Source organism: Dermochelys coriacea, chromosome 5, assembly GCF_009764565.3.
Source record: "Dermochelys coriacea isolate rDerCor1 chromosome 5, rDerCor1.pri.v4, whole genome shotgun sequence".
Taxonomy (NCBI): domain Eukaryota; kingdom Metazoa; phylum Chordata; order Testudines; family Dermochelyidae; genus Dermochelys; species Dermochelys coriacea.
In genome coordinates this window covers 62,821,922-62,846,931 of record NC_050072.1, presented here as the reverse complement: position 1 = coordinate 62,846,931, position 25,010 = coordinate 62,821,922, and the positions used below count along the sequence as shown (strand labels likewise).

Sequence of the window (25,010 nt, the reverse complement as noted above, 5' to 3'; positions counted from 1 at the left end):
AGGAATTGCCATACCTGATCAGACCAACTGTTTATCTAATTCAGTAACTAGTTTCAGCAGCAGCCAGCACTAGAAGCTTCTGAGGAATGGGTACAAAACCCAGCAGTAGACAAGAGTTCTGTTTTTTGTTGCTTTTGTCAGTTCAAAATTAAGTCTTACATTTAATGTTTTATCTAAATTATGCCATAAAATATTTAGTGTATACTAACAATGTACATATGTACAGAAGTACATTATTTGTCTAATGTAAACACATAAGTCAAATGTGATCACTACTACTGACCGACTAAGAATTATGTACATTATATTGTTATCCTGTTTGCCTCAACCCATCCCAGCCTGCTTGTTCTCTCATCCATCTATTACATGTTGTATTGTAGATTGTAAGCTCTTTGGGGCAGAGAAACTGTATTTTTTTAATGCTTGTACATCACCTAACACAATGGGATTGAAACCTGGTTGTGGACTTTAATATTTATATTGCAAAGTACCTAAAGAAGGAGAAGAAATAATGACTAGCACTTCCAAAAAAACTGACTATGAATTACTGTTAGCAAGAGACATTTTAAAATCAAAGAATAGCTCATATGTTTCTATGTATGTTTTTATAAGATGACGGGGTCAAGAATATCAGTTTCAAAGCATTTCCAATAGAAATAATTAAAAAATAATCACGTTAGTTCTAATGATACACAGCCAATTTATATAGTATCCACATGCTCAACACACTTTAATATGATCCAACATGTTTATAAAGAAGTTCTGTATTAAAATCACAAATGAGTTTAATTCCCATAATTTAAACTCCAGGGTATTACTAAATAAGAGGTCTCTTGGTTTTTGGTCTCTTATTTTTACTGTTTCTATCCCTCTCTGTGTGAAACTTGCAAGCTGCTAATTGTGTTAGTACATCCTAAGGCAGAGTCCTGTTCTCAAGCAATACTTTGTAACGACAGAAACAGCACACAGAGACTCCCCACCCTTTTGTTGTATTTATCTCGCTTTGTTAACAATTGTGATTAAAATAGAGATAGAGGATGTATGTGGATGGATGCTTGGTGTGGATAACAACTGAATGATCAGGGAGGTACCAGCCTAAGAATCCAGTGTCCATCGGCCGAAGAAGGCGTCAAGTGGAAGCAACCAGAGGACCCTCGGAGGGCAGACTGGAATCCACCCAACAGCCTCAAGGATGGGAGAACCGAAGAACAACACGGAGCCATCAGGAAAGTGCCATCTCCATTCAGCAACAGCATGATGAAGCAATTCCCACAGACTGAGAACTTTGGGGTCTGATTAGGCAAACCAACTTCCAGGAGCATCAGATGAGCATCTGAGAAGGCCCTGCTCCTTCCTCATGTCCAGGCCACCTGGCCAGTGGCTTGGCACGAGCAACTCTAAGGCTGGTAACTATGATAACAACCTTGCAGAACCTGTGTGTGTGTGTGAGTGAGAATAAATATGAAATTGAATGGAATGTTATAGCTATAACTAACTGCTTACTATGATTCTTTCTGTATTCACAATAAATGTGGCATTTTGCCTTTTCCCCTTTAAAAAGACCCTGCTGGTTTTATTTTATTGGTATAACAAACATGCATTACATTAATCCTCACAACACTCTGCAAAGTCTGTTATTATACTCAAATAAAGTCAGAAGCAGAGCTCAGGATCTCCTGACTGCCAAATCCATGTTCAGTCCTCCAGAGCACACAATCTACCAGTCTACACCACCTTTGGAATCCAATTCAAAACTGACATTTAATATCTGTATATTCTTAGGGCCCTATCATGCCTGATAGAGCCTTCTTCCTACCAGGGATTTGAAATTGCAGGGTTTCCACTAGCCGTATTATTAAGGTATTCATCCACCAGGGGAGGGAGGAAGAAACATGCAGTATCCCCTGCAGAAGCAGCAGGGAGTTACCTCAAACTCAGAGGGATTTGCAGAGGCACAGGATTATGTGTACATTTACATCACATTTACTCTTTGCTCTCCTAGCAATACATGTCCCGCAAAAACACTGCTGTCAGGGGCCACCTTGTGGCCACTTTCCTCCAGCTCAGGAGTGGTTTCTGAGCCCAGGCAGGGTATCATGGACAGGGTCAGATTCAACACTAATTTACCTGAAAAAAAATCCCATGTTTTTTGAGAAAGGTGAAGTAAGGACACTGTGGATAATTTATTTCCCCAAACTCCATCCCTTTTTCTATCTTCCCAGTAACAAAGCCCACCTGAAAGAGGTAGTATACATTAAGATGATGCCATGGAATTAGTACTCTTGCTTTCTGTGTCCCCCTCTCCACTCTGGGACCTTGTCCCCGATATCACTTTTTCAAAAATAGCTAATTTGTTTATGAAGAGAATTTTCAAAGTACAATTGGACAAATACTTGGAGTTCATTTCAACTGACCGTTAGAGTTCTGCAATAGCTTCTCCACAATGAAGATCTAGTTATGGAGAAATCTCATGGCGAGATGGTTCATCCTTAAGGCCATCTGCACTGGGGCTAGAGATAAAGGATTTCTAACTCCAGGTCATATCTAACATGGAGAATGATGCTTCTTCACAGCTAAGTGTTTGTGACTAAATGGTGATTGTGATGTTGCAATCTATATGATTTTATAAAAATATGTTAATGAATGTAAATATAATGTAACAGGAATATGCTTCATGCAAAAGGTTTCTTATAAGGAATCAATACAAAGCTTATAATTTACTGAGAGCGGTCATCCTATTTGTATAAATGTATCACTCTTGTATCTGAAAGTAGAAATATGAAAAATAACTCTGAGGGCCTACTGTAATTATGCAAAGTGTGAGTCATTAATGGTGGTTGGGAACCTTGATGGCTCCCATCAGCCAGGACAATTGACTGTGGATGGCTCTGTTTGCAGGCAGGCCTTCCTGTGACTCAGGCTGGGAGGAATGAAGGCTTGGAGTCTCACAGGAAATGTGACCATGTCACCTGGTACTGAAATCCATCTTAAACCTGGTGCTTTTCCATAGGGGTGGGAGGGATGACCCAGAGAAACAAAGGACTCCCGCCTTGTGCCAAAGCCATATAAGGGGGGTGGAACAGAAAAAGGGAGCGGCCATCATGAGAAATCCCCTAGCTACCGCCTGAGCTGGAACAAGGGCTGTACCAGGGGAAGGACTGTGCCCAGACTAGGAAGGCATCCAGTCTGTGAAAGAAACTTACTGAAACATTTCTGAGGGTGAGATTTTATCTGTATTCAGTTTCTTACTGTATTAGACATATACTTGTGTGTTCTATTTTATTTTACTTGGTAATTCTCTTTGTTCTGTCTGCTATTACTTGGACCCACTTAAATCCTACTTTCTGTATTGAATAAAATCACTTTTTACTTATTAATTAACCCAGAGTATGTATTAATGCCTGGAGGGGCAACAGCTGTGCATTTCTCTCTATCAGTGTTATAGAGCGTGAACAATTTATGAGTTTGCCCTATATAAGCTTTATACAGGGTAAAACGGATTTATTTGGGGTTTGGACCCCATTGGGGAGTTGGGCATCTGAGTGTTAAAGACAGGAACATTTTTTAAGCTGCTTTCAGTTAAGTCTGCAGCTTTGGGGCACGTGGTTCAGACCCTGGGTCTGTGTTGGAGCAGACTGGCATGTCTGGCTCAACAAGACAGGGTGCTGGAGTCCCAAGCCAGCAGGGAAAGCAGGGGCAGAAGTAGTTTTGGCACATCAGTTGGCAGCCCCAAGGGGGTTTCTGTGATCCAACCCGTCACAGTGATGTTTTGTACCAACTGGCTACAGGACAACTGATACCACCTTAGATGCACCCCAGTTTGCATATTACTGAAGAAAAGAGAAACCATCTGCTTTAGGAATAAAGAAAACAGTCTTCTGCCTGAAAATGTTTTAGTGGGGATATTTATGAGTGACACCTAATACTGCTAGAGAAAAATATTTCTCTATATTTTTCAACTTATTTGTGCATTAGACAACCCCTTTGTGTAAAGTCATTTCACTCTTCTCCACATAGTCAGTTAAGCCCCAGTCCTGCAATTAACTTTATGTGGGTGGACTGGTGAGCCCATGCTGAGCCCCACAGGATTGGGGAGGGGGTGCCCAGGCAGGAGTGGGGCATGTTACCAAGCTTCCTGTGTTATTTGTAAAAAGAAAAGGAGTACCCGTGGCACCTTAGAGACTAAGCTTATGCTCTAATAAATTTGTTAGTCTCTAAGGTGCCACGGGTACTCCTTTTCTTTTTGCGAATACAGACTAACACGGCTGCTACTCTGAAACCTGTGTTATTTGTGTAGGTCTTTAACACAGCAAGAGGAAAGAGAAAACCCATTTACACAAAGAGGAAAATGTGATCTCAAGACCATAAAAATTGACATGGGGAGTAAGGGGCAGCTTACCTGAAGCTATTTTTACAACTTTTTGCAACTTTGACTAGATTTCAAGTTGACAGTATCCTTTCTTATGCAGAGCTACAGTACAAGCCAATAAGATCTAATGGTGAAATTTAACCTGATACAGATGTCCAGCACATGCACTTAAGTCGCACAGCAATGCAATAGGCCTTCAACTGGTCCTCTGCACAGGGATTAACTTAATCATGAATGCACATTCAGTTATTTCTTTAAAATATCAAATATCTACATTATGGATAGATGGCATGAAATATTTCAGTTTAGAAAGCAAATCCTAATTTTATCTACAAGAAAGGCTGAGAAGCCAGTAATTTTTATAACAAAGAAGTTTCTTCCCCTACCCACGAAAATATGATGAAAAAGTAGAGTTCTTAAGCAATAACACCATAGAACAAAGCTGATTAAATTCACCCTCAAGCACCTCTGTGCTAGGTAAACTTGTTTTCACTCTTTCAAAGTAGATAAAGGAGAAGTGGGTATAACACAGCCACTGAAAAACCTCACATGGGGCAGGAGCCTGTTTTCTCAATTAATCCTTTTTATTTTGAGTTTTAAACCAAGCAAAGGAATTTATGGTAATGAATCAGTGGTTTTATTTACAATGAATATAATGAAAAATTCCTAAGAAATACTAGGTATAACCTATACAAAGTCTACACAATAAATCTTATCTGTATTACTATGGAAACAATAATAAATAATTTAATTACTGTGCTTCTGTTTCTTCTGCATGTGTCAAGCACGGACTTATTCTGAATACTTGTGTGTTGTTATGGATATCAATACCTAAACATCCTTCAAACAAAAACATTCTTTTGTACAGATCACCATGCCCTGACTATGCAATATTTGGTACATTTAACAACTACATTAAACTTTGCATTCATGCATCAAAAAATATGGGCTTCTGACACAAAGGCACTTTAAGTTACTAGCATGAGCGTAGTTTGGAGAGGGTAGGGAGGGGTGCGTCTCCCTAAACTGAAAGCCTCAGGCAGGCACAAAATCCCCCTGCCCCAGGCCCATTGGCCTGATTGGAGTTGCCTCCCCCAAATAAAGAAGTCAAACTATGTCTATGGTTACTAGGAACATAGAAGCTGAACCTAAAGCAACTTGGACGTTGATGAAATCCCCTGCCCTTCCCTGCCTCCTTTAGAATTTAGCTTATGTCTCATAAACCGTGTATTTTGCAACTCTGTCCCCAAAACAAATACTCAGAAACAGATATAGAGTACAAACAGCCTTGTTATCCGGAAAGTCTCTGTCCCCCTGTTAGCTCTGAGCACTGCAGACACAGTAGACAGTTTTAGAACTGAGTCACTGTACACTCAGCCTGTTTGGGAATGCTCCAGCCCAGATAAAAGGAACATCTCATAAGCCTAAGAGGTCAGCAGCTTGTTCAGAGCACTGCTAGGAGAAAAGAAGAAACTAGATCATGTAATTAGCCTGAAGCAGAGAAAAGAAGATAGAAAAGCAAGTCAGAAAACAGTACTCACTTTGTACAGTTGATTTATAGTCTAACTTCTAGTTAATTGTAGCACAAGATCCTTATGACAGAACTGTTTTTGTTTCAGCATACAGTCCTGCCCTTGGTTTCAGTTGTAATGAAGTCTTGGCCAACCCCCTTTTTCACTTGAGGATGACACAGCCAGTTCTAACATAACAGATCCTCCACCCACCAGACTCAGTTGCTCCACCTCTCAACTAGTTTGTTGTTGGGTGTGGGTTTTTTAGTGTGTAAAAGGCAGCTCTCTCTGTAAAGATTTCCCACAGCTAAAATAACTAATCCAAAGTGAAAAAAGAAAATACTGCCTGTAGAAATATGAATGTTGTGTATCATTGGTTTATCATAAAAAATGACAGTAGGTAAAACTCATCCCTGATTTCTATGCAACTCTATTGAAGTCAGTCAAGTTGCATCAGGAATGATTTGAGCCCACTGTACTTTATACCAATACTAAGTATCCCTTTTTTCTTCTTAAATCAATGTCTGCATCTCTGCACAGCTCCTAGTCCCATCTACTACTATGGTTTCTACAGCAACAATGTTGACTGGAGGAATACAATACTGTCCAATTCACCTTAATTAATAAATAGCAACTACTGTTATTGTGGACAGCTGAGGTGAGGAGGGAGGGACTCAGGAGGCAAGACTTTTAAATAATTCCATTGAGAGACAGGAGATGGTTAAATCAGGGGGAGGGGATGGAAGGACAGGACAGGACTAGACTAGACTGAGTTCTCTTAACCAGTAGAAGTGAAAGTAGGAAAAGAGAGAGAACTGGGAGCAGTAAGGGAGAGTAAAGACTGAGAAGATGATGGGGCCGTGTGTACTTTGGGCATATGGACAAGCAGTCAGCAGCAAATCAGAGACATAATGACTGTATAATAATTCTGAAACAAGCCATGCATCAGTTATGCAAAATTCCAAATCTGACTGGCTACTCCTGTTCCTCCGCCACACAGCAGTTATCTGAAATACTATTTGATTATAACCACACATTGTCACTGTATAATATCCCTGTGCTCTGATTTGGTTGTGACCATAAATGTAAGTATAATAAATCCATCTGCTGTACACCCATTTGGTAGTTTAAAAAGGTATTATCACAGAAAGATATCAGGATACAAGGATAACAACAGTAACTTACTTTTTAATTTCATATCAGTTTGTAAAATCAAATTCTTGAAAGTTGTGTTTTTTGTTTATTTGAAAGTAAATAGTTTCAATGCTCCTTTCATATCAGCTTCTGGTTCATCACATGTCTGATAAATATGGAAACCACCACATCCACTCCACCACCAAGGTGGAGATCAACCAGAGAGGGGAAACAAGGAGGCAGCAACTGGATGGCCTTCCCCTTTAGGCATGTCTAAACTGCAATTAGACACTCACAGCTGGCCCGTTTTTTAATTGCAGTTGTAGACATACCATCAAAGGCCAGAGGCCTGGAGCTGGCCAGTCCCATACAATTAGGAATACATGGCATATGTGGGATAGGGTTTAAATTAGTAGAACCAGCTGGGCACAGAGGAATTCATTCCTCTATAAGGGGCAGCAGGAACCTAAAGAGAGTCAACCACAGAGACTACTAGGAATGAGGAAACTCCAGCAGGAAACCTTAAGTTGTGAGGAAAAAGACTCCAGGTAGGGAAGGCCCAGAAGTACTGACTTGAGGGGGATTTAAGTACTTTCATTTCAAATATTGTATGTTAATAAATCCAACTGCAGGGAAAAGAGTTTATTTTGGTAATTTAATCAAGAGAGCCCTGAAAAGTGGAGAAGCTGAGGCAATTGCCTCCAGACATAAAGAGGTAACTGGGAAATGTTCAGCCCATTCACATGGGCAAAACTTCTAAAGATAAGCCAAAGACAGTGCTGTCCTTTGCAGTAAGGTACAGAATTCATGTGTTAACAATAACATAATTGTTTAAACACTACATAAAAATGAGTGAAAACCTATTGTTTTGCTCCCTATAGTCCATAGCCCCTTCTTCCACAATAGAAGATGACCATCTCTGGTATTTGCAACCACATCTTATATTTTTATGCAACAGGGATAGCTGCTCCATGCAGGAAGGAGGTTTTCACTACTCTATTATTCCCACAGCTTTGATGTTTGTTAGTGTTGTGCTCCCTGAACAGCTCTACTCTGCTGCTGGAAAGCTGTGTCCAGCTCTGATGTCCACAGTTCAACAAGGGGTGTTGGTACACTGGAGAAGATTCAAAGAAGAGTCACAAGAATGAGTAAAGAACTGGAAAACATGCCTCACAGTGATACAGTGAGGACGCACAATCTATTTAGATTACCAAAAAGAAGGTAAAGGGGTTACTTGATTGAAGTATCTATCTGGTGAACTAACATTTGATAATGGGTTGTTCTATCTAGCAGAGAAAGGTATATCAAGATCCAGTGGTTGAAAGCTGAAACTAGACTAATTCAGAATAGAAATAAGGTGTAAATTTTTAACTGAGGGTCATTAACCACCGGAACAATTTATCAAGGACCATGGTGCATTCTCCATCATGGGCAATTTTTAAATCAAGGTTGAATTTTTTTTAAGACATGGTCTAATTCAAACAGGGAATTATTTTGGAGAAGTTCTGTGCCCTGGGTTATACAGGAGGTAAAATTAGATGATCATAGTGGTCCCTTCTGGCCTTGGAATCGATAAAACAGTGCTCCAGGGAGACAGTATGAAATTGACAGGTCCCTGTATTCCACAGCCCCACTATCTGCTAAAGAATTTATCCCTTGCTATAGAACAGTGCTCCACAATATAAGCACTCTTTATTTGTATTTATTTTAAACAGTACCAGATTTACAATGATGCTCCAGGGAGGAGGCGGAGAAGAGGCGGGAGCGGGGCTTTGGGGAAGGGGCAGGAAGCGGGGCATACCCCCTCCAGGGCCCTGCTGTGAGCACCACTGCACCCCTCACGCGTACCCTCTGCCCGCCCTGACTCCTGAACCCACCCCTATCCTGAGCACAAAGCAGGAGCTCTTGCACCCTATCCCCATTCCCACCTGCACCCCTCACACCAAACAGGAGCTGCTCCAGGTAAGCGTTCCACGCCCCAACCCTGAGCCCCCTCCCTCACCCTAGCTCCTGGCCAGACCCAGCACCCTATGTTTTTTTAATACACAATATTTGGAAAGATCATTGAGTGGTCCATCAAGCCCCTCTGTGATTTTAAAGTGGTCTGTAGAAAAATAAGTTAGACCACAAGAATAATCAAGGTACTCACTTTATTTTCATTTACTTACTATTACTTATAGGAGGAGGATGAAGGAAAAAAAATTAAACAGGGATGGGGGGAGATTGTTCTTCTTGGCTGGGTCCCAAGGAGAGGCCCCAAAAATGAAGCTGAGCACAGGGCTAAGGGGGCCCCACTAACACTAAATCCACCACTGGCTGTCATGTCACCTGGGCTGGGGATACTGTGTCAGCTGATCAACACAGTCTCCAACATACCTGGGCAGTGCAGCAGACATGGCCCTGCCCACCAGCTGCTCTCCACTCCCTAGCCCACCCACCACTTGCTCTCTTCCCTCCCTTCCCCTCCCCTGCCCCGTCTCCTCTTTAAGGCTTAGCTCTCTCACTTTTAAAAACGATTGCTTGCCCCTCCCCTTCCCCCCAGGCTCTTCTGGCAGCCCTGTTGCCAGAAATTCAATTTTAGACTCGAAACTCCAGTAGAAAATGGAACCTGAGTGTCCGGTTAGCAGTGCTGACTGGAAACCAAAGGTCCGGTTATAGGAGTAACCACATTGGCCTCCATTCCTCCCACTCCCAACACCCACCCCAGAGGGCTGGAAGAGAACCTGTCCTCCTGCTGCTGTGGGAGGAGGGGCAGCTCAGTGCAGAGAAAAACAAAAGAATTCTTTTTGTTTCTCTCTGCACTGAGCTGCCCAGGTAGGTACCCACTCTATGTGGGTGGGAGGGCGGTGGGATTCTGTTTACTCCCTCCCTTGCTCCAGGGACCAACCCTAGTTCCTGTCCCACTGTGCTTTTTCCCCCCAGTCCCCTTTACAATCATTCCCCAGAGGGGCCCACAAAAAGTTAAGCAGGTCCTGATTTTAAATGTTTCTAGCCCTTATGGTTGCAAAGAAAGCCTTCAAAATGAGAAATGAAGCAGTGATGATCTCTTCAGTCTACAGACAGCCTGAATCAACAGTTTTGAGAGGTGCTAATTGCCCCCACTCACCTAATTTGGTGCATTAGGTCTGACATCTAAAGATAACAATTTAAACATCAGGAGTACTTGTGGCACCTTAGACTAACAAATTTATTAGAGCATCACGAAAGCTTATGCTCTAATAAATTTGTTAGTCTCTAAGGTGCCACAAGTACTCCTTTTCTTTTTGCGAATACAGACTAACACGGCTGCTACTCTGAAATTTAAACATCAGCATTGCTAACTATTTTATTGCTGATTAAAATTAGCAGTAACAGCTAAGTAATGTATTAACACTGCAATTCCAATCCACTTCACACAACTATTCAGAGTCCAAGAGCCCAAGTTATTTTCTACCCAGTTATTTCTTCTCTCGACAGCTTTTGCCTATACAAAAATGTACTGAAAATTATAACCTCAAAATGTAATGGCCACGTGAAACAGTGAATTTAATATTAAAAAACAAACCAAGGGACACTATGCTGATTGTATTAATAATTTTCAGGAACCCCCCCCCCTTTTTTTAAAATTTATTTGAACCTGCCACAGAATTTCCAGTCTGCTACACAAAAACTAAGGAGCCTGCCAAATTATTTTGGTTCAGCTGACCACAGCAACTGCTAACAAGATTCTAAATAACACTGTCCAGAATCTTCTCAATTTCACAGGCAGATGCTCAGAAAGTTAGCAGCAGCAACATCAAAGCTTGCATTTGGACTCAAGAAAACACTGGGCTTGCTCATTAGAAAGGTTACAGTACTGCCAACCCTAACTGTTCAAAAATCTTATGTCAGGTCCCCATGACACAGGCTTTATTTAAAAAACAAACTAATAATTGAGGGAGTAGGGTTATTTGCATTCTGGTTTTTATTAGTGTTTGGCATACATATTGATTGTATTTTCAGCCTTTTCTCCTCTACCATGAGGGGTAGAAGATTCTCATCTATTCACATGAATTCAGGAGCTGGGGTTTTAGGGAAAATTATGCTAACACTAAAAATTGCAGAAGTTGGCAGCAATGAGGCTTCCTTCACAAACAAGAGTCTCTCTGTTTCTATGCAGGGATAGAAACTTAATTTTGGTAAAAGAAAGCTCAACTCATGCAGAAACTGGTGATTTAGACCTTACACCGTTCACCAAAGAGTATTTATCCACCGACTAATACATTTTTCAAAGCTTGCTTAAGGGGGTTTAAAAGCACTTCTATAAAATACAGAATAGCTTACATAGCACAGAAATATATCCGACCTCTTTGCTGTGTTGTAGTAATATAAAATATGCCCTGCTCTCCTGCCATTGTTTGTTGTTTTTACTCAGTGCAATTTTAAAGGGTGTGTATATTTGGAAGACTATGGTGTTCTTTTCTTCCTTGCAAGCCCATATTTATAAAAACTACATATCCCAGCAACCACTTGTTAGTCTAATTATTGTAATACAAAATCTAAATTATACAGATTAAGAGGAAAACCTAACATATTATAGAAAAATCATTTGAATGTGTTATTAACATTACTCAAAAGTTTGAGGTAAAAGTTCTTGAAATTTAGCTACACAGACACACATTCAGAAGGGTAATGTAAAAAATTATCCCCATCCATTGTTTAAAACCTACTTTTATTGCTTAACTGTATGCAGGTGAGAATTCATTTGTACTTGATCTTTTCTTTACTATTAATCAAAACATTGACAATCATGTTTTATTTTTAGCAAAAGGTAACTGTTTACTGGTATAAGCCCCAGGTTTTAACTAGGAACCTTCATCTTTTCCTGTAGATAGTTTGGGTACTTTAAGGTTTTCATAGAAGGACCTATACATAGTAACTAATTATTTGTTTGCTCTTCTTGAATATTAAGGAGAAGGGTCTGTGATCCACATTCTTTCCTGCCACTTTTGTATAGCTGGCTACCACCTTGTAAACAGTAGTTTGGAAATGCTACAGGATGTGATTGTAACAGAGTGACAGTTTCTGGGACCCTGCATAAAAATGCAAGGTTCCCCTGCTGAGCCACACTGAGTTTATGTACTAGAATTTTACATGAAGATCCTGATTCTTGTTGGCAGCTGGGTCTCTTTAGCTCTAGCCACTATATAAAAGGGGTTGGAGTGTCACTCTGGGAGGGAGAGAAAACTAGGGCCTGGGACAAAGGAAGTTCTTCAGGAGAGTTCTAGAAACAATCTAGGAGAGAAGCTGAAGGCTGAGGTTTAAAGTTTTCTTACTGTTATCCGAGGTACCACTAAGTAAAGTCCTAAAAATATTCATTGGATATTTATACAGAAGGGAAATCTGACCTATTAGGAAGTAATGAAAGTTATTTTTAAAAATAGTTATTGAGGAAAAGCAGGCAAGAGACTATTGGAAAATGTGAATATATACAATTCAATCAGGTTAAGTTGCATGGAAACAAGCAGGCTAGCAGTAAGAAAAGTTACCTGTGAACACACAACCAATGCTGAAGATGTGCTGGGAGTATGGAAGAAGCATTCTGACAAAGCGCTGAACCCTGTAGTTCATCCAGATGCAAGCATTTTAGACATGCTAGATCAGAGGCGAGCAAACTACGGCCTGAAGCACCATCCTGCCTGGCCCTTGAGCTCCCGGACGGGGAGGCTAGCCCCCGGCCCCTCGCCTGCAACCTCAGCTCACTGCGCCGCCAGCACTCTGGGAGGCAGGGTTGTGAGCTCCTGCTGGGCAGTGTGGTGGTATGGCTGGCTCCAGCTGGGCAGCGCAGCTGCCAGTCCTGGTGCTCTGAGCGGCATGGTAAGGGGGTGGGGGGCAGTCAGGGGTCAGTAAGTGGGAGGGGATGGATAGGGGGCAGGGGCTAGGCTGTTTGGGGAGGCACAGCCTTCCCTACCCGGCCCTCCATCCAGTTTCAGAACCCCGATATGGCCCTCAGGCCAAAAAGCTTGCCAACCCCTGTGCTGGATAAACAGGGCAGCTTGCAAGGCAGAATGGTTATCAACGCTGAGCTGCCATCAGAGGAAACAGAAAGAACAGTGAAGTAGCTTAAATAGGACAGCTGCAGGAATAGACAATATAACAGCTGCGCTGCTAAAAGCCAGTGGGACAAGGGCCATCAAAGCATTAGGAAAAATACATTAAAAGGTGTGGGAGCAAAAGGAGTTACTGGACAACTCACTAAAGGCAATGGTTGTACCAGTCCTGAAGAAAGGAGATTCTACAGATCAGAATAATTAAAGGTATAAGCTTATTATCAGGGAAGAATCATGATGAAAACACGATTAAGGCCAACTCTAGAGGAAGGCAATGAACAGTGATGCTTCTGACTAGGCCAAAGTTGCACTGGTCAGACATTCACATGGCAATTACCATCCTGTACACTTGATTTCTATCCTTATTAAAAGAATTAAATGCTGTGACCCCTCTTCCCTCTCCCAAATCACTAACCATTAAGAGTTTGAGAAACAAAGCAAGGATTTATGAAGACCAAAGATTGGCTTTATGAATAAAAGTACAAAATTAGACAAAGTACCAAAAGTGGTAGGTACATTTGGATATCAGTAAAGCATGTGATATAATAGCCCATTCAACTATAAAATTAGTTTCTCTACAAGCTGTTTGAGCACTAACCTATGAATTGAACACAGGCTGATAAACAAAATTCATAGGGCTAGTCTACACTAGAAGTGCTACATCGATGCAGCTGTACTGCATAATGTGTCTGGAGAAGATGCTCTATATGCTGACAGCTCTCCCATCAGCGTAATATATCCACCTCTGCGAGATGCAGTAGATACGTCAATGAGACAAGCTTTCCTGCCGACATAGCGATGACCACAGCGGTGCTTAGGTTGGTGCAACTTATGTCACTCAAGTGGGTGGCTTATTCACACCCCTGAGTGATGTAAGTTATACTAAAGTAAGGGGTAGCATAGAGCTGGCAATAGATAATCAATATGGCCAGTTTGTGAGGAGGGGGAGAAATGTCTTGTGTGGTACCACAGGTATCATGTTAGATTCATGTTGTATGCTGTCTAAAGAATAAATTAGTGTGAACGATGGAGCTTTCAGCTCATGCCCACAGCATCCACATGGGAGAGTTACAGCACAGCACTTTGATGCTCACTGACATTCGCAAACTGCATAGCAGTGTCGACACACCCTTAGAAATGAGTCTGCAATAAGATACACAGCATGAGATAAATGCAATCTGAGGATCCATATGCAAAAGCATATTATATATGGAACCACACATGGAATACTGCGTTCAGTTTTAGCCTACATCAGAAAGATGTAGAAAAACTGGAAGGAAGTTAGAGGAAGAACCCAAAAATGATTAGGGATTCATGAGGGAATACACTAATGAGAAAAACTGAAGGAGCTAAATATGTATATTCTAAGTTTGCCACAATTAGGAGGCGGACAAAGAAAGTTTACAAATACTGAATGGATGTAAAACACCAGGGAAGAAAAATAATTTAGGATAATAAAAGAATATAGCTAGGAATATTATTAAGTATTATTATTATGCAATGGAATGAAGTTAAGAATGTGAAAATGTAACCTGATAGCAGAAACACTTCCTGTCAGTCAGATCAACCAGGCATAAATCTCTCTGGGAAAGTGGGGTACAAGCCCAGCATTTGAGACAGTTGAAAACTAAACAAAGAACTCATACAACAGGAAATAATGCTGTCTGAGCAGGGAGAAGGTCTCGATGACCTAACAGAAGTCATAAGTGAAAAGATCTCAGAGATTCTATGAAACTAGTGATCCATTAAAAATAAATATAATAAATAAATTAAATAAATAATGCACACCCCATATGGTTTAGTTTTCTATTCAAAACACAAATAATGAACTCAATGCGGGGAATTCTTGGGAATTAATGGTAGGTTTCAGAGTAGCAGCCGTCTTAGTCTGTATCCGTAAAAAGAAAAGGAGTAGTTATGGCACCTTAGAGACTAACAAATTTATTAGAGCATAAGCACAGCCAATGAAGTGAGCTGTAGCTCACAAAAGCTTATGCTCTAATAAATTTGTTAGTCTCTAAGGTGCCACAAGAACCCCTTTTTTGGGGGGAATTAATGGCTCTCAGTTGTATGTTGGGTTGCAGACTCTTCCCAGCCAATTATTAGGCCACAAAAAGTATCCTGGACCTGCCAAGCTTTCTGAAATCAGTAGTCCCCAATTCTGTTTATGAAGGTGCCATGAACAGAAATGAAAGGGGAGTTTAAAGGTGATTTTCCATGTATTGCTCTTCTTTTATTTCATGCTATAAACCATTCTTTTCTCTTGTACTCACTATTGCTTTTCTTAGCACTACACGTAGTTATAGTTTATACTCCAATTTGTAAATCATTTGTTAACATTGGCCTCTATTTTGGCACTTAGCCATCAGATCATTACAATTATCAGTGCTATGATCTTGTCAGATATCACAGGATCAGACCACATACTTGGTGTGCAACCCTGGGCCCCACTGAAGTCAATATAAGTGTTGCCATTGATTTCAGCGGGGCCAGGATTTAACCCATAGATGGGAGACCTCCAAGGAATATAGGTGCTGAACAAAATGGTATTGGTGGCATTTTTCGACTCAGTACTGGTCTAAAGTCCTGGCATACTATTAGTAGGCACTGGCATTCTGCCTCAATGTGCCTGCAATTCCAGCTCAATAAGAGTATTCTTCACTTCTTATCCTAAACTGAAATGTTATTGAGTGCTGTTTAATAGCAATTGCTTTCCAGCCTAGAGTAGTGGGTGAAATTACATTATATGTCCTTTGTCTACCTAACAGTGGTGCAGGGAGGTATAATTCAGTGCTTGCACAATGCTATGAGGACCTCAGAAACAAAAAAACTGAAGTGGTATTGTAGTGAAACAACAAGTATAAGTTAGCTACCACATCCACTTGCTCTGGAAGTTGAACTTTTATTTCACTTAATACAAAGTATAATTAACTCATACAGTGGTTTTTTTCTGAGATACTTCAACATTTATCACTTCATAGCTTTAAGAAACTTTTACTCATCTTTGTCTTTTTTTTAAAATAGATCACTCAGTTCACTTGAAGAAAAGGAGTACTTGTGGCACCTTAGACTAACAAATTGAAGTGAGCTGTAGCTCACGAAAGCTTATGCTCAAATAAATTTGTTAGTCTCTTAGGTGCCACAAGTACTCCTTTTCTTTTTGCGAATACAGACTAACACGGCTGCTACTCTGAAATCAGTTCACTTGGACTCCCTTTGACATCAATGAGCTTTGGATCAAAGACCTCAGTGTCTGAGTTGATTTTTGTTAATGAAGTTAATAAAATTGTACCTAAAATATACTCTGGAAATTATATTTATCTATTCAAGCAAATCATTGCATTTCAGTCGACAAAACAGACCATTTATGTCAGAGTTTTTCTGAAAATATGACTATTCTGCTTTGGATAACATATTATATCTGCATTATGCTAAGATCCAGATTCTCAAAACATCAGAAGGTATTTAAGCACCTATTTCACACTGAAGTCTTTGTGAGTTAGACACCGAAATGCCCTTGAGGATTTGGGCCTAAGCTGCAAAGAATACATTTAAAAAAAAAAACAACCAGAAAACATTAGGATAAACAGCTTAATTCTACAGGTTCCAAAATTTGGAATAACTATTTTTAAAACTAAACCAAAAATGCATTTTTATAAAGGCATAGTGTTAAATCTCCAGTCTACATTGAGGTTTATTATAACTCTCATTGATGCAATTATTGTTAATCCCTATCGCAAGTTTATCATCTCTGAAAAATGCAAGTTACCTTACTGGCAGAAGCTGCTCCACTTATATGTGTTTTGGGAGGCTGACTAGCACTAGTGCTTGCAGGTTTCATCTGTGAAATAAAAGCATAAATACAAAAGGGGGGGGGACAGTATGTCAGAATATATTGGTAAAGCGGAGCAAAATACTTCATTAAAAAAGATTCTCTGAGGGTTCTGTTTCTTGGACTATTTTATTCAAAATACTAACAAGTTAATTTATATTCAGTGTCTGCTTTACAAATCATCTGAAGCAGTTTTCAGAGTTATAATTCAGATCACTGGAGTATCATCTGAGATGGTTTTCTTGTGAGCAGAGCAGTTATTGCAGACTGAATTATTTTTCATACCTCTATAAATCATATATAAATCTATGCTATTTCCTAAAATTGAGGTGCTCGTTTTGGTTAACAGTGAAGCCAAATGTAATCATCTGTATCTCATGATACTTCAAGAAGAGTAACTGCTGTAAACTGAAGTCAGCTTGATTTTTTTAAATTAAAAACAAAAACACATACAGTGCAAGTTTGAAAAAATTTTTTTTTTAAACCTGCATTAGCAACATGCCCTGGTTACTTCACGTCACATTTAGATTATTGAACAAATTATACAGGAGGAAATTATCTTCAAAACAGAAAAGCTTATAAAAGCATCTGTGTAAAAGTACTGTGGATGCAGCAATAGTTTCCCTTCTTGATGACATGTGAACAACGTGGTGCAACATGCAGAGAGGGAGAAATGAGGCAAAAAGGTGCATACACGTACAAATACTGACAGGTAGAATTGAGGGCTTTCAAATTAAACAAGCGTGTGTGCAGATGGAACAAAAACACGGCAAATAATTAATTTCTGCATGACTGCATTTTCATGTCAATGTAACGCCAATGATACCAATGGAGTTACATTGGTATACAAATGGAATGAAATTGTGATAAAAATCAGAAGTGGCTAGAAAAAATCAACCTTGAGCAATGGATGCAAAGAAATGTCTTTCAGAAGGAACAGATAGAGAAAACCTACTTAGAAACAGAAGACCTCTCTCAGGTATGTGAACTCCTGAGATTTTATAGCAGAATATTTTGAATGATCCCCTAAACACACAAAAGGCTGCTGGTTCAGAGGCCTGGTAAGGAAATTACTATACAAAATGAGGAAACATCAATATTCAGCCCATCAGACATAAGGGACTGTGATAGATTAGTAGCCTCAAACACGAAAAAAAAGATATTCATAAAGGCCATGGAGGTTTTTCGCCTTCCTCTGTAGCATGGGGCATGGTTGACTTGAGGGAGGCTTCTCTGCTCCTTGAAGTCTTTAAACCATGATTTAAGGACTTCAATAGCTCAGACATGGGTGAGGTTTTTCATAGGAGTGGGTGGGTGAGATTCTGTGGCCTGCGCTGTGCAGGAGGTCAGACTAGATGATCAGAATGGTCCCTTCTGACCTTAGTATCTATGAATCTATAATCGCCACATCATATTCTTTCCCTCTGACTTTAGCTCCAAAACACAATATGAATGGAGAGAATTTCTCCCACACAAACAAAATTTGAAATTACAAAGACTAAAGCGGCCCTTCTGCAGCTGAACTTCAGTCAATGAACCAGTGCAAAGGGCCATATTCTGTTCACAGATATATACATACTACATCATTGAAGTGTGGCCCATGAGTACATTTTTCAAAATGTATGTTCAAGAGGAAATTGATGGTATTTTCTTCAAATATTTCAGGCTTGGATTTAGCATTATGCAAAAAATGAAAACCAAATGAAGCACAGTATCATGTGCCAAAACCAATAACACTGTTAATGTGATGATGCTTGTACATTTGGGACAACTCACATTCATAAAGCTAACTACATGCTTAAGTGTTTAGAGGATCAGTGCCTTGCTGGACACCTAAAAAATTGCATCCAGTCACAGTATGGCTGCACAGATTTGGTTGCTAGGACACACAGTAAATTTGATGTTCATTTTGGAAAAGAAATTTAGTGCTGTACCACTGTTAAATACCATCAAGGAAATCCTGAAGTTTAGATTTTCAACAAAACAACTTCAAAAGTAAATTACTTTTTAATCCCAATTAACCTTAGTGTCCTTTAAAAACAAAGACCGTTCCCAGTTCTCTTTAAACTAAATTAATTAGCTAATTAGAATTAGCAGCAGTTCTTCTTCTTCTTTTTTCCTTTATGTCACTTTTCCTGGTGAGGGTCACGGCAGCAGCACGGACAGTAGAGAGGACCACACCTCCTTTTCCTCCACAACAGGGAAACTGGGAGATTTAATCCCTCCAGTATGTCCTGGATCGGCCTTGGGGCCTCCGCCTAGTGGGACATGCCTGGTAGAGTTCCAACAGAAGCCTCCCAGGGAGCATCCTTATCAGGTGCCTGAATCACCTCAACTGGCTCGTCCTGATCCAGAGGACAGAGCTGAGGCCCGCTTGAATAGCCGAGCTCCTTATTAGCAGCAGGTATTTCGTTTAAACTTCTTGAAAACCTAGCACTAGACCATAGACTTTACAGGGCAGGAACTACCTCTTGCTATATGTAGTGTCTAGCACAACAGGACTGCCATATCCATTGGGGCCTCTGTTTGCTGCTGTAATACAATCGTTCTCACTTTAATACATTTGTTAGATGCTCAGATGCCATGGTGATGGTCAGATTCGAACTTTGGATTACAGCAGAAGTTTGCGTGATATTTTACTCTATATAATAAAATGGATTAGTCTTTTCCAGAAAAATTTGTAGTTAATTATACAAAGCAAGGTAAATCAAATCATGTGAATCAACCCCATACACAGCCGGACCACCTGAAAAAAAAAAAATCATTACCCAGATGTTAACCATGCAATAATACAGGAAATGATATAATCTGTTTGCATCAACATAATGAATTACACAATGTGATTATGTACTAAAATGTATGTCAGTCTGAAACGGTGCAGTGTCTGATTTACATATTTTTTATACATCTGGACACCAATTTTCTTATTACCATCCTAGGATAAGAAATGTTGCTGAATGCTCTCAACATCCACTGACTTCAGTAGGTACTGAGCACTTCTACAGCATCAGGGACATTTTAAAGGGACACTGTCAGCTTCAATCTCTTAAAATTCACTATACAGTGTAACAGTTTAACTAGCTTAAAAAGCATTAATCTTTTTATTCTTTTAAAAAGAAATGCATCAGGGATTTTCAATGGAGTTACTCGCAATTGGCAACTGGGTACACAAGATCGGAATGAGCATTCTGATGATTGCGATTAGAGGCTGGAAAACCAATAACAGACACATCAGACGTATCACCTCTATTCTTGAGTTCCTACCGCAATAAAAAGCCACTAATTTCCTTCCCCAGGTGCAACTTTCTAAGTATACTTCTAATCTTGACAGATTTTTAATAGAATTCCCTGATGAATTCAGTTGGAGGATCTCAAAAGACTTGCATGATATGACGCTCTATTACTGTATATTTGGACCTTACTTCTGAAATATTAGACTAGCTGCATTTTATCCTAAATTTGAAGTATCCAATGTATGATTTAAAAACATTTTTTAAAACAAAATATCAATAGGGTAACCCATTTTGACAAATGTACAACATTCTTGGGAATACTTTGGCATTTTGAGCTACTGCAAAAGTTCACCTAACATGGGAGATCCAGAGGTAGAGGATATTTCTAACATTGCATATTCAGCCAAATGGCATCACTATTTCTTGCACACAAAATTATACATGAGTGGCTATAATATGACCCTAAGGACCTGATCGTGTAAGGTGATGGATGCCCACCTCTATTGTAAGTCAACAGGAGTTCATTTTACTCATCACTAGAGTTGGTCAAAGTTTTTTCAATTTTCAGTGAAAAATTGTTAACTTTTTTTATGACGTTTTTGTCCCATTTTTTCTACCATCTGACTCTACTCAGCACCTTGCTGGATTATAATCTAAAATTTAAAATAAATGGAGAACACTCTAAGCCCTTTAAAAATCTAACATACAGCTAGACTAACCAGTAACCTGTACCTGACTTGCATATTCACCTTTTGATGCACTCCATTTAGCACTAACAGAAGTTACACATGCTGGCCAGCCATGTAAGGCCGCATATACAAAGAGGAATAGAGTGGCACACTCCCTCTGTGCCCCACAGAGCTCCTGGAGGCCCACTGGTTGCAGTAGGGACCAAGCAAAAGTTCCAGGCACTGCAGGTTTCCAACTCCCCCCCCCCCTTCAGAAAGGGCCGCAGGAGAGAGGAAACTACAGTGAGTGCAAGTTCTGCCTGGAGGGAAGGAAGTAAAGGAGCAAGACGGGCAGAAAGAGTGTAGATGCTAGTGGGGAAGGGGTTGGTGAGACAGACAGAGAGAGAGTAGGTATGGGCTGGTGGGGAGGCAAGAGAGAAATAAGGCTGCTCTACACCATTTTCTTCAATGACACGAAAACAGCAGAGCAGAAAGGATCCAGGGATATCCAGATATTGGCCTTATCTGCTTGTTATTCCTGCTTCAGTTAGCTTCTTAGTTGCCTGCGGTACTATACTTAGCTCAGTTGCCTCAACCTGGTAACATACATTGGAAGAAAAATGTTTGTTAATGAAGAAGAGTCACACACTTGAGCTGCTGCCTACACTACAGGCATAGCACAGCACAGCACATTAAAGAGTTCAGGGGTGAAATCCTGGCCTCACTGAAGTCAATGCCAAAACTCCAATTGACTTCAATGGAGTCAGAATTTCATCCTTGAATTTTTAAGCTCCAAAGACACTGGGTTCTTCCACTTAAAGTAGTTTTTGGATTTTTAAGTTATTCAATGAGGTCTTAAAACATTTATGATGCAATCACACAGATACATCCTACTGTTTTAAAAAACTTGTAAAATCTGGGACCCAAACAAACTCTGGCAGAGACCTGATAAAATTAGCAGCAAAGAGACTTGCGCTCTCTTCCTCCTTATGCTATAGGCGTATATTTCAGCTGGTGTCTAAATATATGCAGTCATGGACTAATTACAGAAGCACTCTACTATGATTATATATCATACCTGAAATATCATTAAAAGAATTATCATCAAACTACAGGCTCTTAACACCCACCATTAACAACACCAAAAGGTCATGGAATAAATACTAAAAAGGAAGTCTTACTGAGTCATCTAGTACCTCCTCACCTACATGGGATTATGCCTTACCAATTGCTCTCTACAGTACATTTTCTATTTTTTTTCTAGTCTAGTTTTCAGTCTCCCAAAAGAAAGGGCTTCCACTCATTTCCTTGGGAGATTATTTTATACCTTAGAGTTCATAGTTAGATCTTCCTGATATTCAGGCTAAACTGTCCCTTTCTTAATTTTATCTCATAATTACTAGTAAACCCTTTACTACTCTAAATAATTCCTCTCTCTCTCTCTGGCATTTACGTTCCCAGAAATTTTCAAGTAGTATCACATCCCCTTACAGCTACTGCTTAGCTAAATTACACATATGTGATTTTTTTAAATTCTTCTTTCAACATAAACCAATTCCTCAGGACTCCCAATCATTTTCATTGTGCCTCTCTGTATTCTGCCAGTGTCTTTCTGATAATGAGGTAGCCAGAATCAAACACAATATTCTACATGCATTAAACTAACATTCTGCTCCATGATATAAAACCTTTGCATGTGCAACCCACAAACTGCACTGGCCTTTTTTACTGTAATATAACACTGAAAGCTAGTTTTCAGTCTATAATTGCCCACAAGAAACCTGGAAAGTAGGTCATATGATTTGGATTATTATTTAGTTCCAATTTTATTTTTTAATTTGCAGAAGTTCATAGGTTATTGATGATTGGTTATTGATACTAGAACTAAAGTTGTTTAGCAGGTTAAGTAAAATAGTATGCAGTCCTTGACATTTTAGGTATTTATCCACAGTGGAACAGTCATTGGCAAGAAAGAAAGTAAATACGAATGATTCTGCACTCCAAGGGTAAGGGCACCAACCTGGGAGGAGGGAGATCCAGGGTCCAGTCCCCCTGCTCCAATCATTCTTTCATTATTTATCCAAAGTGCAACAGCTTCAACAGGAAAGACCGAGAGAGTCCCACACCACAATATCCCATAGCTCAGTGGTTAGAGCACTCTCCTGAGATATGGAGGACTCTTGTTCAAATCCTTTCTCCCCCTCAGGCAACAGTAGTGGCACTACCACCACCAGGACTGAGTGAAACAGGCAGCCAACTCACTCCTTCAATAAGCAGTTTAGGTGCCTATACTGCCTGATTCCAGGCAGCTGGTTCCTGTCTGTGGATCTCTAGGTACCGCCCTGAAGCACAGACATAGGTGCCCATCTCTGAGACGGGCGGGGCTTAGCACACACTCCCCTCTGGTCAGTATCTCCTATTGGCTTCCCCCAAGCATCCTGGCTTTTATGGATCACATTCCAAAACCCCTATCTGTCCCCATTCATCGAATAAAGTGCCTAACTTCGCTTTGTGGAATCTGGTGTTGTTCATATAATTTTCATGTAATTAAAGCCTCAAAGTTAGGTGCTGTGCCACTCACTGTTGCAACACATAATTCCACCCTGAAGTCTCAGGAGAAAATACACACCCACCAGGGTTACAATCCAAAACCTGCACAATGTTTTCTCATAATAAGAAGTTTAATAATAGCCTTCTACAGAGTCTTAGCTAGCTAGAAATAGATTTTTTCAGCAGGAACCCAGAAACAGGAATGCCAAACTTCAAATTGCAGGCTCTCAACTCCCATCATTAGCACCAAGAAATCATTTTTTCTAAATTAAGAGCAACAGTTCAGCGAGGGAATTTGGCATCAAGCTGAAAAGATGTGCTCAGCTCACTAAGAGGGTGGAAGGATACTGCATAGGAAAAACCTAAACTATCCTGTAAAGCAGGGATCGGCAACCTTTGGCATGCAGCCCGCCAGGGTAAGCCCCCACATCCCTCAGCCTACGCCACTTCCCACAGTCCCTACTGGCCTGGAACGGCAAACCGCAGCCAGTGAGAGCTGCAATTGGCCAAACCTGCAGACGTACCAGGTAAACAAACCTGCCCGGCCCATCAGGGGGCTTACCCTGGCGTGCCACGTGCCTAAGGTTGCCGATCCCTGCTGTAAAGCCTAGAGAAAAGGGAGAACTGGGTTCCCAGGCTGTACAATTTCTTCCTGAAACCAAGCAAGAAAGGAAGAGCACTTGCCTAAGTCACCCATGGAGGCACAGTAGGGAAGGACTTTAGGGGATCCAAGAGTCTATCCAAATTATACTGTATATAATTCAGTTGTAAACAAGGGCTAACATATGTTTCACAATGAGTTATTTTTCAGTAACTTTTCCTGTATAAAAAAATTAGATGTACCTGTTCCTTCTGTTATTTCTCATCTCTCTTGATTTTTTTTTATTTAACAGTAGCTTTAAGTGTCAAACACTGTAATAAAGTTATCTATGAATCTCTCTATTCTTGTGACTGATACCAGCTATAAAGGAATCAAGAACCAGAAAGAGGACTGATCCTAACATTAATTAGCATTGGACAACATGCTAGTCTGATACACTTAATGCAGAAGATCAGGGAGACAACACTTTGCCCTAGGTAATTTTTACAAAGTAGGAGTTTGATAACAGCATAAACAAGTTTAAATTAGCCTCCAAAGAAAACCCCATAAACTGATTTTAACCTGTTTTGCCTTGGATGTGATAAGCATATCCTCTTTTCCCAGACTTGAGGTTCATTGCTCTAAGTAAAATAAGCACCTTGATGCTGCTGAAGCAAGAGCTTACAAATGGGAATGCAGAAGTAGTTATACTATAGCCTGGAAAGTGGCAGTTATAAGTTTAAGGTCAGGCATATATGCTTGCTGACAATAAGCTGTTGTACATTCTTAAAGTAGATGAGTTCATGCAAGAGGTTAGCTAGAGATTCTGATTGAGACAATGTCCACGTACACTTCAGTTTCTTGGCCAAAGGATCTCTCTAACAATATGGCACTCATTCAAAATTAGTATGTCCTTTATACAGTTGATTTCATTATGCTGCATTATTATTATTTCTTTAGTACGTTATTATGGAATGTATACACCACCTCCCTTCTGTAGAGGGAGCACTGACACTAGAACAGAGCACCCTCTTCTTACAAATCAGACTGTTTTAATGTTTATAA

The 25,010-nt window shown here is 40.1% G+C and overlaps 1 protein-coding gene across 1 annotated transcript in view; it reads right to left on the bottom strand.

Annotated features, from left to right (window-relative positions):
- Window positions 1-25,010, bottom strand: part of CAST (calpastatin) — a 99,059-nt gene that overhangs the window by 69,403 nt on the left and 4,646 nt on the right. The window contains 1 exon segment of the mRNA XM_038401883.2: window positions 16,852-16,923. Within this exon segment, the coding sequence (XP_038257811.1) occupies window positions 16,852-16,923 (72 nt within the window).